Source organism: Propithecus coquereli, unplaced genomic scaffold (assembly GCF_000956105.1).
Source record: "Propithecus coquereli isolate 6110/MARCELLA unplaced genomic scaffold, Pcoq_1.0 Scaffold38, whole genome shotgun sequence".
Classification (NCBI taxonomy): Eukaryota; Metazoa; Chordata; class Mammalia; order Primates; family Indriidae; genus Propithecus; species Propithecus coquereli.
This window is the reverse complement of record NW_012149507.1, coordinates 9,387,365-9,399,637: the sequence shown is the minus strand read 5'-3', so window position 1 is coordinate 9,399,637 and position 12,273 is coordinate 9,387,365. Positions and strand designations below refer to the sequence as shown.

General features: G+C 45.3%; 1 protein-coding gene across 1 annotated transcript in view; it reads right to left on the bottom strand.

The window, feature by feature from the left end:
• The window catches only part of LOC105816616 (uncharacterized protein C18orf8-like), a gene marked incomplete at its 3' end in the record, with an annotated part of 5,715 nt that extends 569 nt beyond the window's left edge, over positions 1 to 5,146 (bottom strand). Inside the window, exons 1-4 of the mRNA XM_012652091.1 lie at positions 4,904 to 5,146; positions 4,183 to 4,259; positions 2,269 to 2,353; positions 1,314 to 1,370 (exon numbers count right to left, since the gene is read on the bottom strand). Of these exons, the coding sequence (XP_012507545.1) occupies positions 1,314 to 1,370; positions 2,269 to 2,353; positions 4,183 to 4,259; positions 4,904 to 5,005 (321 nt within the window). The remainder of the gene's footprint in view (positions 1 to 1,313; positions 1,371 to 2,268; positions 2,354 to 4,182; positions 4,260 to 4,903) is intronic.
• Positions 5,147 to 12,273: the final 7,127 nt, after the last annotated feature.

The window sequence follows — 12,273 nt, the reverse complement described above, 5'->3', positions numbered from 1 at the left end:
GTCCCAGCTACTTGGGAGGCTGAGGCAGTAGGATCGCTTGAGCCCAGGAGTTTGAGGTTGCTGTGAGCTAGGATGATGCCACAGCACTCTAGCCTGGGCAAAAGAGTGAGACTCTGTCTCAAAAAAAAAAAAAAAACCTGAATCTGGCCGGGCGCGGTGGCTCACGCCTGTGATCCTAGCACTCTGGGAGGCCGAGGCACGGGGATCACTTGAGGCCAGAAGTTTGAGACCAGCCTGGGCAAGAGCGAGACTTCGTCTCTACTAAAACTAGAAAAATAAGCCGGGTGTCATGGCATGCAACTACAGTCCCAGCTACTCGGGAGGCTGAGGCAGGAGGACTGCTTAAGCCCAGGAGTTTGAGGTTGCAGTGAGCTATGATGACGCCACTGTACTCTAGCCCGGGCAACAGAATGACACCCTGTCTCAAAATAAAACAAACAAAGAAACCCTGAATCTTAGTTCTTTCTGGTCAACAGAACAGAGGAAGCCTGAGTTTTATAAAAGGGTAACTGACCAAAGCTCACAGACATCAACTTCTGCTTTTAGGAATCAAAGTACAACTGACTTTCTCAGTCGACCACATTATAAAAACTGTCATTATAAATGTATACAGGCCTAAAGTTTTTCAGTGAGTGTTAACCAACATGGGCTGGGGACTCTGAGACCACCCGCGCGCGCGCACACACACACTTTACGAACAGCAAGGCCAGGAGTCCAGGACAGGCAGGACCGTGCAGCTGCAGGGCTGGGAGGGGTCAGTGATTCAGGGATGCACCTTTCCCTGCAGAGGAGCCCACCTGATCTCCACTCAGCAAAACAGTCACAAAGATGCAGAAAGCCCCACCCCAACCACTAGCAGCTGTTAGTGTCCAGGTGCCACTTTTAGCTCAGCTCCCTCTAGCCTAGTTGATTACACCCAGCAAATCTAATTAATGTGGATTAGAATCTACACGTGGGGGAAGAAAGAATAAGGGCATGACAAGGACAAATCAAGGCAAAAAAAGTCTCCCTCCCTGCCGCATGAGCCGGCTAATGAAGGAAGCCAGGGCCGAGCCCGGAGGCACCGCCCGCACAGGGGGGAAGCACCAGGTAGGGCGAGAGAGAACAACAGCCACCGAGGACTGACACTGCTGCTGTTTAACGTCGCCATCCACTGAATCCCCTCAGTTCCATTTTATAGGTGGAAAAACAGGCTTTCAAAACTTAGCAAACACCAGCAGATCTCAGCATTAAGGCACAGTCTGATTCCAGGTCGGTGCCCTGACACCCTGTTCTCCACGACATAACGCACAGCTCAGCACCAGCCACCGTACCTTGCACTCCTGTGTGTATTCCAGCTGAGAGTTATCAGGGATGAAATTACAAAAATCCTGAAGGAAAAAAAAAAGAAAGAAAAATTTGGATTGGGCAGCTATACTGCCAACCTACCTTGGCATACTATAAGATAAAAAAAAAAAAAAAAAAAAAAAAAAAAAAAAAAAAAAAAAAAAAAAAAAAAAAAAAAAAAAAAAAAAAAAAAAAAAAAAAAAGACAAAAAAAACTTAAAAAGTGACCAGAAAATAACTGACAAAACCCCAAAGACAGGAACAATGAAAAGACCAATTTGGATAATCAGCCTCTTGAGTAGCAGCAAGTTTACAATTCAGTTTTTAAGAACTTAATGCAGACATTCAGAGTTTAGAAACTGATTTTGAAAATACATTGCTCAGATGACTGATGTCAGAAAAATGGGTTAACGTACATTATAAGAGGCTTCCCAAAATATTAGCAATCAATACTGATGAAAGAAGTAAGTGCAGGACTCTACCTTTCCCATCAGCCTTCTCTCTAATTTACAAATGGCAGTGCTGAGTATTTACAAGGGCTGAAGGGCCAACAGGCTGCGCCACCTCTCCATATCTGTTCGAATCTAGCTTCCAGCAATCAGAGAAGTGAATAAATGGAATTACTCGAGGAAGGCTAATTCACAAAGTAGCCAAAAATATGGCTTCCATAACATACCTACATTGCTAGCTACAAAAGTTGCATGAAGTTCCAAATTACTTTTTTAAAAATTTACGTCAAAAATGTCAAATTAAGGTCATATTTACTTATCCATTCAAACATCTTTCTCATCTTCAAAGGCTCAAATACAATGCAACATAACTATACCTTCACAACAGTAAAATACTAAATGTTGCCTTTAACACGGAAATTTTGCAATTCCTTCTCTTCGAAATGTACTCCTAATGATCTTTTCTTAGTGCTATATTTAAAGATAAGTCTTACCACAGTCTTGGAGGTCCTCTGAACAGCCAATATCTTATTTTCTAAGGAAAATTTAATGCACTTCACTTCTCCTTTGTCATCCATTCTTTAAGAAGAAAGCATATGTTAAGAGTTAAATTAAATAACTGGATTCTAGCTACTATCATTTGTTGATAAAAGACAAGATAAATATGCAGAAAGCAGCAAATCCTAGTTTAAAATTAAAATTATGTTTCCGAAGCTACCCGTAAAACCTCTTTTCAAACAACAAAATCCACTGCACAACCATGCAATGCACTAAGCAGCTGATTAAAAGTGAACTCAAGGCACGCATGAGAGAGGTGCATGGAAACTTTCAGGGGTAGGAAGACGTTCATTATCTTGATTGTGATGATGGTTTCACGGGTGTATACATATGTCAAAACTCATCACATTACACATATTAAAATGTGCATTTATTGTGTGCCAATTATGCCTCAATAAAGGTTTCAAAAAAAAGTTCAGTACCTTCCCCTTCAAATTCCTCAGAGCCCCCAAATCTAGATCATCGTGGGCTTGCTCTCCTTTTCCACACTGAACTGACCCTCAAAAGTCTTACCAGAGACCGATCTTCTTAAGCATCCTTAGACTGCCTGTGTGGCACCAGTCTACACTGCAGCTCTGGTCGTCACTACGCCTGACTCAGACGACTGCTACTGTCTCTCAGTGGGAACCCTCACTCTGACACGCTCCCAACTAATCCAGTCTCAATGCTGCAAACAGCATGACCTTTCCAAACGCTGACAGCATCATCCCATACCCCACAAACTGTCAGTAACAAGATAAAGCCCAATTCCATAGCACAATATGTAACGTTCAAATTGGCCCCTACCAGTGGCCACATCACCACCATTTCTCCTTCCCTACACGGACACCCCGACCCTCAGGTACATGGACCAGAAGTTCCCCAAAATGCCATGCTCGCTCACTTTGCCCTTGGTGTTCCCTGCATCCCATTCATACTTTAAAACCTTGCTTGAAGGTTGCCTCCTGAGGCCTTCTCCCTCCTAGGCAGTGGTCTTCCCTAGCCCATCCCAAGATAAATGTCACATCTCTTCTGTGTTCCACATTCTGAGCAGAGCTCTATTATCACACCTTCATGGTGAATACTATTTGCGCACTCACTTGTCTCCCACACTATATTTATGAGTTCTCCAAAAAACACCAGGCTGATTCAAAGCCCTCACATGCCTGGTCGGTGCCTAGCGCAGGGCTGCCATCAGTGTCTGCAGAACACAGGATGACAAAAGAAAGCAGTTGATCCACTTTCTACTTCAAAAGCAGTTTCCCATTAACACAGGCCAACTGCAAAATTTCTTTCTAAAGTCACCACTGAATTGAGGACCTATGCTGTACTTTCTCCTTCTGTGATCACAGGTGCTAAAGCAGCCGGTTTCGCATCCAAACTGAGACAACTCTGAAAGTGAAAGGGACTGCTGTTGATAATTAACACTGGTTCAATTCTGTAAACAGGAACACACACCTTAAGTATAGTGGAAGCCATGATTTTCTTATATTATTACATGAGAAACAATGAATCTCCTCCACCTACCAAACACTTCGGAAGGACCTAGGCCAAGGGAAAAGATGAGGGCTCTCCTTCAACAAACCGGAAATGGGCCCGTCAATGCACTGACTTGCTAATTTCAAGTACCAGGAAGTAGGTACCCTACTTGTGAAGTGCTCAGGATTTCACTCTGACAGGTGGTACCGGTATGTGCCACCAACCCAGCAGGATCTGCTTCCCTCTCCCTATAGACAGGGATTCCACGTATGCACACACACTTCAGTTCTCTTAGGGGAGGCCAGTGACAAAATTATAAAACAACCTTTTGAATCAGAAAAACACCATTTGTTTACACGTCGAAATTATTCTGAAAATGTCTACACTGTTACCTAAACGAGATAGGATTCCTATCATCTGGGCCTTTCACTACCACGCCAGTAGCTCCACCAGATCGAACAGCAAAAACCTGAGAGGGAAAAGAAGCAATGTTAACAGTCTGAATTTTGAAAGGATCTAGACTCATATACCAACCTACAAGTGATTTAATTCTGCTATAACCCACTCTTGGTTCAACTAACATCACAATATTTAGGAACAGATGCTTAAAGGTTCACATGACTTTTAACAACCAAGAGAGCAGAGACCAAAAAGACTACAATTCCACGGTGCAACACCGGGTCCGGGTCTCCGAGGCTCCAAGTTTTAAGGCTGGTTCGCGCACTGGCGCCGCTGATTACAGTTAATCACACTTAATTACAGTCTTTCCCCCCTTTACAAAATTCCAAGAAAAATGAAAATTTCCACGTCTAAATCCTTGACTGCAAGTGTAATTAATGACAAAGACAACAAAAGGCGTCTAGAAAAAACTGGCATGCTGACAGCGCCGGCCACAGGGCCACCGAGTCCGTGGCGCTGGCTCAGGGGTTCATCCCTATGGTCATTCACGAGGACACCTGGTCACCTGGCTGTGATGGAGCCCCGTGCCTTGGCCCACCCAGCGACGAAGGGAGGGAAAGGGAGGCCAGGGCCTGGTCGCGCAAGCCCCCGGCCTCCGCGCGCCCAAGACCCTAGCAGGGCCGCGCGGCGGAACAGGGAGCGAGGCGGCCGGACCTGCTTGTTGGCCTCATCGAAGAAGACGCAGTTGACGGGGTTTGCCTTCTCGAACTGCACCGGTCGCTCGCACAGCTCCAAGTAGTAGTCCTCCTCGCCCATGGCGGGCGCCGGGGCGGCGGCGGGGACCCCGGGGGCGGCCGCCAGCGTGGAGCTGGGCGTGCAGCGCCCGACGCGGGGCGCGCGGGGGCGCGGAGGTCGGCCAGGGAGGCGGTGGCGGCGGCTGAGGGCCCGGCGCGGAGGCCACTTCCTGGTGCCACGCCCCCGCCCGCCACGTGACCTAGGCCCTCCGCGCTTAAACGGGCCGCGTCCTGCAGCGGCGAGGTCCACCGGCCTTAGGCGCGCCCCGCCCGGTGCTGGAGGCTCCTCCCCATTTCCCGGGTTCGGCGGGGGCGCGGCCGCGCGACCCGGAAGCGCGTGCGGCGCCCGGGCCCTGCCGGGCCGCGTACCCTGCGCGCCGCCCGGGCCGCCCCTTCTCCGGAGACTCCCGGGAGGTTCGCTGCCGGAGCGGGTGCCCGCGAGGGACGGGGCTGCCCGGAGTCTAGGAGAGGCTCATCCTTGCGACTTCCCGCGTCTGGGGGCTCCGTAGGAACGCGAGCCGGAGGCTGGCGGGGAGCCGGGATCACAGCTAACGCCTTCAGCTCTGACGTGGGCTCTTCAGCTGGATCTGGACACCGAGTTGACAGCAGGCAGAGTAACAGCAGAAAAGCGTGTAAATTTTATTAGTTTTACACGTACATGGGGATCTTCACAAGAGAGGGAAGTCCGAAGAAGTGGCCAAAGCAAGGCGCTTTATACTTTAGGGGCAGAGAACGATAAATTTGAAAACAAATGACAAGACAATGGGAATCTGGCTAAGGGCACTAAATTGCTAGGGGTGTCATTAGAACATATGTGGGAGGTGTAAAACTAGTGGAAGATGGGGTTATTTCGTTAAGTATATGTATTCAGTCTATTGCAGCCCCCAATTTCCAGTCTCTGCTGACAAAGGGCTGTTCTCTGACCCTGGGTGTGGAGAGGGTGCCCCTCCCAGAAGAAAAGCTATGGCTTGTTGCATGCAGAAAGGAACAGGTCAGCTCGCCGCCCCCCCTCTTCTTTTTTTTGGTTTTTTTTTTTCCTTTTTTTCTTGAGACAGTCTCGTTCTGTTACCCCGGCTAGAGTGCAGTGGTGTCATCATAGCTCACTGCAGCCTGCAATTCCTGGGTTCAAGGGATCCTCCTGCCTCAGCCTCCCGAGTAGCTGGGACTACAGGCGCCCGCCACCACGCCCGGCTAATTTTTTCTATTTTTTAGTTGGGGCGGGGGGGGGCGGTTGGGGGGCAGGGTGTCAGAGTGTCTCGCTCTTGCTCAGGCTGGTCTGGAACTGCTGACCTCAAGCGATTCTCCTGCCGCCGGGCCCTTTTTTATCCCAATGTAAGTGAATTTTAAATATTAAACATTTGGATTATCCTCATTTGTGTTATGAATAAATACATTGTATAGTATTTTTCTCTGAAAATAAAGTCAAGAGCAGAGCAAAGCATGCTAGCAATGAGAAGAAACAGAAACAGAGGTAAAGCTTTGCATCCTGTCTTCAATTTAATTTAAAGAAACAGCAGAAACATTGTTACTTTGTTCCTTATTTCTTTTATTTGTGTATCTGCCTCAGAGGATATCCACAGAAAGAAGCTTCTGAGGACAGTAGTAATTATCAGGCCAGGTGGGGACAGGACACAAAGAAAATTCTCACCTAATTTGAATTCTGGCTTGTTATTTATGATTTCCACACTAGTATTAGGCACTTAAAAATTTGAGTTCTGGTAACATTTGGAACCTCAAAGTTCTAGAAATGACTGTTGATCCATTTTTAAGAACTATTTTCAGAGTTGTTTTTTTTTTTCTGGAGACAGGGTCTCACTCTGTTACATGGGCTAGAGTACAGTGCTGCAATCATAGCTTACTGCAATCAAACTCCTGGGCTCAAGCAATCCTCCCGCCTCAGCCTCCCAGAGTGCTAGGATTACAGGTGTAAGCCACCACACCTGGCCTTGTTATAATTATACAGTCTGCATAAGGTACTCCACATTGTTCTTGTAGACATTCTATATAGAGCACTCTCACTTTTCATTCTTTGATTGTCCAGCTATTGTATCAGTTAGAATTACATTTAGCTGCAAGTAACTGCAAGAAAACCCAACTTACAGTAACAAGCAAATAGGGCTTTAATTTTTCTCAAGGAGCAAGAGGTGTGGAGGTGATCCATCCAGGTCTGGTACTGAGGCTCCATGATGCCTCAGAGATCCACACTCCTCCTTTCTCTGCACTTAGCCATCCATCCTCAAGTTGTGACTTCCATTCTCATTCTCATCACCTTATAGTTGCACGATACACGCTCGCTTCTAACTTGGGGTCCACAGTCCCCAGGCAGGAAGAAGGGGAAGGGTGAAGGGCAAAAAAGGCCCTTGCTGGCTAAGTTTGATCCTCCTTTAAGAACTTTCCAGCGGCTTCCACCCAGTGACCTCTGCTTACATCTTATTCGCCAAAATTATGTTTACTAGCCACTCTTGCTGCAAGGCAATTTGGGAAATGGAGTTTGTAGCTGGACATATCATGCCCTGTACAAAATTGGAGTTTTTAGTAGAGAAAAAAGTGGAATTGAATATTGGGTTAGTAACTAGCAGTGAGCTTTTTTCATTGCATTTTGGGTTTAGTGGCGCTATTTCTGAAAATTCAGATTCCTGGTTCCTATTCTTGCTCTCCTTTCTTGGGGATCTGTATTTTTAATAAACCTTCTCAAGTTATATTTGCAGCCAGATTGGCACCTATTCACAAACACATGGGGCCCGCTATTTAAGTTCGTTGTGAAATTCAAACCTGAATGTGAACTGTTAAGTATTAAAATAAAGGATTTTCTCATGATTCCTATACAAGTTTTGGTTTGTCTGGAACCTGGAAACATTAGAACATGGAACAATTAGCAAATTAATGAGGATCTTTGTTTTCAGTGATTGTGAAAGCAGTTTTTTCCTTTCATGAAGGCACTGGAGAACCACTCAGGCAGCTCAAAGTACCTGGGAAGCCATGATCTGGGGAGAGGGCAGCCCAGAGAGGGGAGTCTGACATTTGCTGCTTTGAAAGCGATGGCTGAGAGACGAGGGCACTGAGCGAAAGGGAAAGGCAAGACGCAGAAAAGCTGAGCAAAACTGTTTAGATACGTTCAGGGCTGGGGTGGTAGAAATTGGGGTGCAGAGCCTGCTGAGGAGCAGCCCCGGTAGTCAGCAGGCTTGCAGTGGAGCCCTGGAGGGGACTCCGACCTAGGAGCAGACTTGGCAGGTGAACTAAAATAGGCAGGGGAAACTGCAGTGTAGCCTCCAGCCAGCTCAAGCCTTGATGGGATTAGGGCCACCTGCTGCTGGCCCTGCCTGCCCTGGGGGGCTAGTGAATCAGCAGTGAGTTCATTATGTGTTTTCTCTTTCTTCCTTGTTTTACTGTGGGGCTGTGCTGCCTGGAGCCACCAAAACCTCAGTGTGACTCCTGGTGTTTCAGATAAGCAATGTACGTGTTTGTTTTCCTCCTACAGTCGCTTAAAAGGTGCTTCTGACAGTTTCTAAAACCTAAAAACAACGCACAGGCTTTTCTGTTTTTCTCAGCTTGGTTTGTTTTTATTTTTGTTTTATGTTCTTTGTCAGACTATGTGACCAGACGTCCGAAGGGGTGTGTACCAAAATTTGTATAGTGGTTCTCACTGCTCAGCAGGCTTTCAGGTGACTTTTACTTTCTTCTTTGAACTTTCTAAATCCATTTTGCTTTTAAAATGAGCGTGAATCCTTTTTATAATAGGAGCTGTTTTTAAATGTATACCTATATTTGCTGGCAAATCTTGTATATCACTGTTTTGTAACCAGCCTTTTTCACTTCATGAGTATTTTATGTTTGAATGCATGTTTATTATATATTTGTATTTACATATACGTACATGTATATAAAAAGTATCAGGAATAATGTATATGGTGGTTGTCTTGTACCGTGGGTGATTTCTGATTTCTTTTTTCCACTTTTGGCATTGTTTGAATTTTTTAAATGTATATTATCTTCATAAACAGAAAAATAATTTTAAGAATAGGGTGAAAAAGTTAAAAATAACCAGCCTGAACAAGAGCCAGGCATGGTGGTGCACGCCTGTAGTCCCAGCTACTCAGGAGGCTAAGGGAGGAGGATGGCCTGAGCCCAGGGAGTTGAGGTCGCTGTGAGGTATGATGGCACCACTGCACTCCAGCCTGGGTGACAGAATGACACCCTGTCTCAAAAAAAAAAAAGTTAAAAATATACCATCCTGGTATATTGACTATTTAAGTTAAAGGCACTTGAGAAACATCAGATACAAGATCACTCTGATCTTCACGCTGTTTCTTAAAAACAGGAAATGAAAATCCCATGTGAAAGATGTTCTTCCTATAGAAGAAAAATAACATCTTTATCCTCAAGGACAAGAAGTCTAGACCAAAAGAATCTGAACAGACCTTGTTAAAATAACTCATGTTTTAAGCCTTCCCACATAATTTAGTTGCTTCTTCACAACTTACTATTCTTTGTCCAATTCAATATATAACTAACTGTTTCTTTGTAACTTCATTTCCTTGTGAGGACTCCTGTGTCATGTAAAACATATTAAATAAATTTGTATGCTTTTCTCCTGTTAATCTATTTTGTGCCAATTTAATTCTCAGACCCTGGCGGCGCTTGTGGCCCACGCCTGTAATCCTAGCACTCTGGGAAGCTGAGGTAGGAGAATCGCTTGAGCTCAGGAGTTCGGGATGAGCCTGAGCAAGAGCGAGACCCCATCTCTACTAAAAATAGTAAAAATTAGCCAGGTGTGATGTTGTGTGCCTGTAGTCCCAGCTACTTGGGAGGCTGAGGAAGGAGGATGGCTTGAGCCCAGGAATTTGAGGTTGCTGTGAGCTAGGTTGATGCCACTGTACCACAGCCTGGTGACAGAGTGAGACTCTGTCTCAAAAAAAAAAATAATAATAATTCTCAGACCCAGCCAGGACCCTAAGGTGATGGCAGTGGAGTTTTGCTGTCCCTACAAGGGTAACAGAAGACACAGAAAGGTCCACAAAAAGTAACCAATCACTTCATGCACCTCTATTACAAAACCTACCGTGAGGTCATTTAGCCCCTGTATTAACAAGTCAAGTAATAGGGACTCTTGTCCTGCCAGAGAGCCTGTTCCCTTCTTGGACAGTTATTAAAGAATTTTAAAAATTGAACCACATTCCATGTAATTTCCACCCAAAGCACCCAGTTTTAGCCTTTGAGCATACATAATTATAATAAACCATTCATATATTCAAAACATATTTGAGCTTCTATTCAAATGTGCCAGCCATCATTGTATTGTATAGGAAACAGCAATGAATAGAACAGACAAAAATGCCTGTTTTTATAAGGCTTAAAATTTGGAGGATAGAAACAGAAATGAGTAAGTTATGTTAGATAGAAATAAGTTCTTTTTGTTTGTTTTGTTTTGTTTTTCTTTTAAGCTCTCCTCCCCCAGATAGGTATAAGTTCTACAGAAAAAAGTCAGGGAAGAGAGAAGGGAGTGATGGGGTGATAGTTGTACAATTTCAGATACTGTGGCTGCCAGCCTCCAGGACGGCCCTCAATGATTCCTGCCTCCAGTACTCATGTCCTTATGCAGTGCCCTCCCGTGCCAAACAGGTTGACCTGTGTTACGATAGGATATTGCACAAATGACAGAGTATGATGTCTGAGGATAAGTTATAAAAGATATTTTCTACCTTACTCTTTCTAGGATCAATCACCTTGGGAAAAACCAGTTGCTGTGTCTCAGACACTCCAGCAGCAGTTTGGAGGGGCTGCTGTTTGCAGAGGACTGAGGCCTCCTACCAACAGCCAGCGAGGAACTGAGGCCTTTTGCCAATAGCCATGTGAAGGAGTTCAGAACACCACCTCAAAATGTGCTGCTCTGGCACATTGATTGTTTTCAGTAAAAGACGCTGTAAGAAAAAAAAAACAGCAAATGCAAGAAGGGCATTCTGACCTTCCTGAAAGCAGGAGATGAATCTCCCATGTGGAAGGCACCCTCCCTGTACCTGGAGAAAAAAAGGCATTCTTATCACTGGCGGTGGGGAGTCAAAGCTGAAAGAAATCCGTACAAACCAACCTTGTTAAACCAACCCTTATATTTCTAGTCACTTCTGCAAGATTAACTACCTTGCCTTGTCACATTTTCACAATTTACTGTAACCCTTCGTCCAGTTCAGAATATGGCTTTAATTGGTTCTTTGGATCTCATTTCTTTCTCTTTTTTTTGAGACAGGGTCTCACTCTGTCACCCAGGCTGGCTCCATCATAGCTCACCGTAACTTCAAACTCCTGGGCTCAAGCCTTCCTCCTCCCTCAGCCTCCTGAATAGCTGGGACTACAGGCGTGTGCCACCACACTTGGCTAATTTTTCTATTTTTTGTAGAGATGGGTCTTGCTATGTTGCCCAGGCTGGTCTTAGACTCCTGGCCTCAAGTGATCCTTCTGCCTTGGAGCACTCCCAAAGTGCTAGGATTATAGGTATGAGGCACTGTGCCTGGCCTGGATCTCACTTTTTTTTTTAAGAGGGCTCATGTGTCATGTAAAATTTACATTAAATAAATGTGTATACTTTTGTCAATGTTGTATGTCAATTTAATTCTCAGGCCCAGCCACAAAACCCTGAAAGGGTCTAGGTAAACTTGTGCCTCCCCTACACATGTGAGAGAGCCGTCTTAGAAGTGGATCCTCCAGTCTCAGTCAGCTCTTTGGATGATCGTAGCCCCAGCTGACATCTTGATTGCAAACTCATGAGAGTCCTTGAGCCAAAACCACCCAGCTAAGCCACTCCCTGATTCCTGACCCTCAGAAAGTGTGAGATAATAAATATTTATTGTTCTAAACCATGACATTTTGAGGTTCTTTGTTATGCAGCACTAGATAACTAATATAGGCAGAAAGAAGATGACATTTGCACAAAGACCTGAAAGACAGAGACGTGGATGTCTAGTAGAAGAGCATTCCATGCAGAGGGAACAGAAGGAGCGAAGGCCCTGAGGCAGCTATGTTTGAGGACTGACAAGCAGGTTAGTGTGGCTGGAATGGGATAAGCAAGGAAGGAGGAGTAAGACGTGAGCATGGACCTGCTACATGGGCTAGATTTTAGGCTATTGTGAGCCCTTTGGATCTCACTCTGAGATGGGAATCCACTGGAGTATAGGGTTTTAGACAGAAAAGTGGCCTGATTTAACTTTTGATTTAAAAAGGATCACTCTGACTGCTGTGTTGAGACTAGTCTAAAAGGGGGAAACAAGAAGGCAAGAGCAGGAGCAGGGAAAGCAGTTA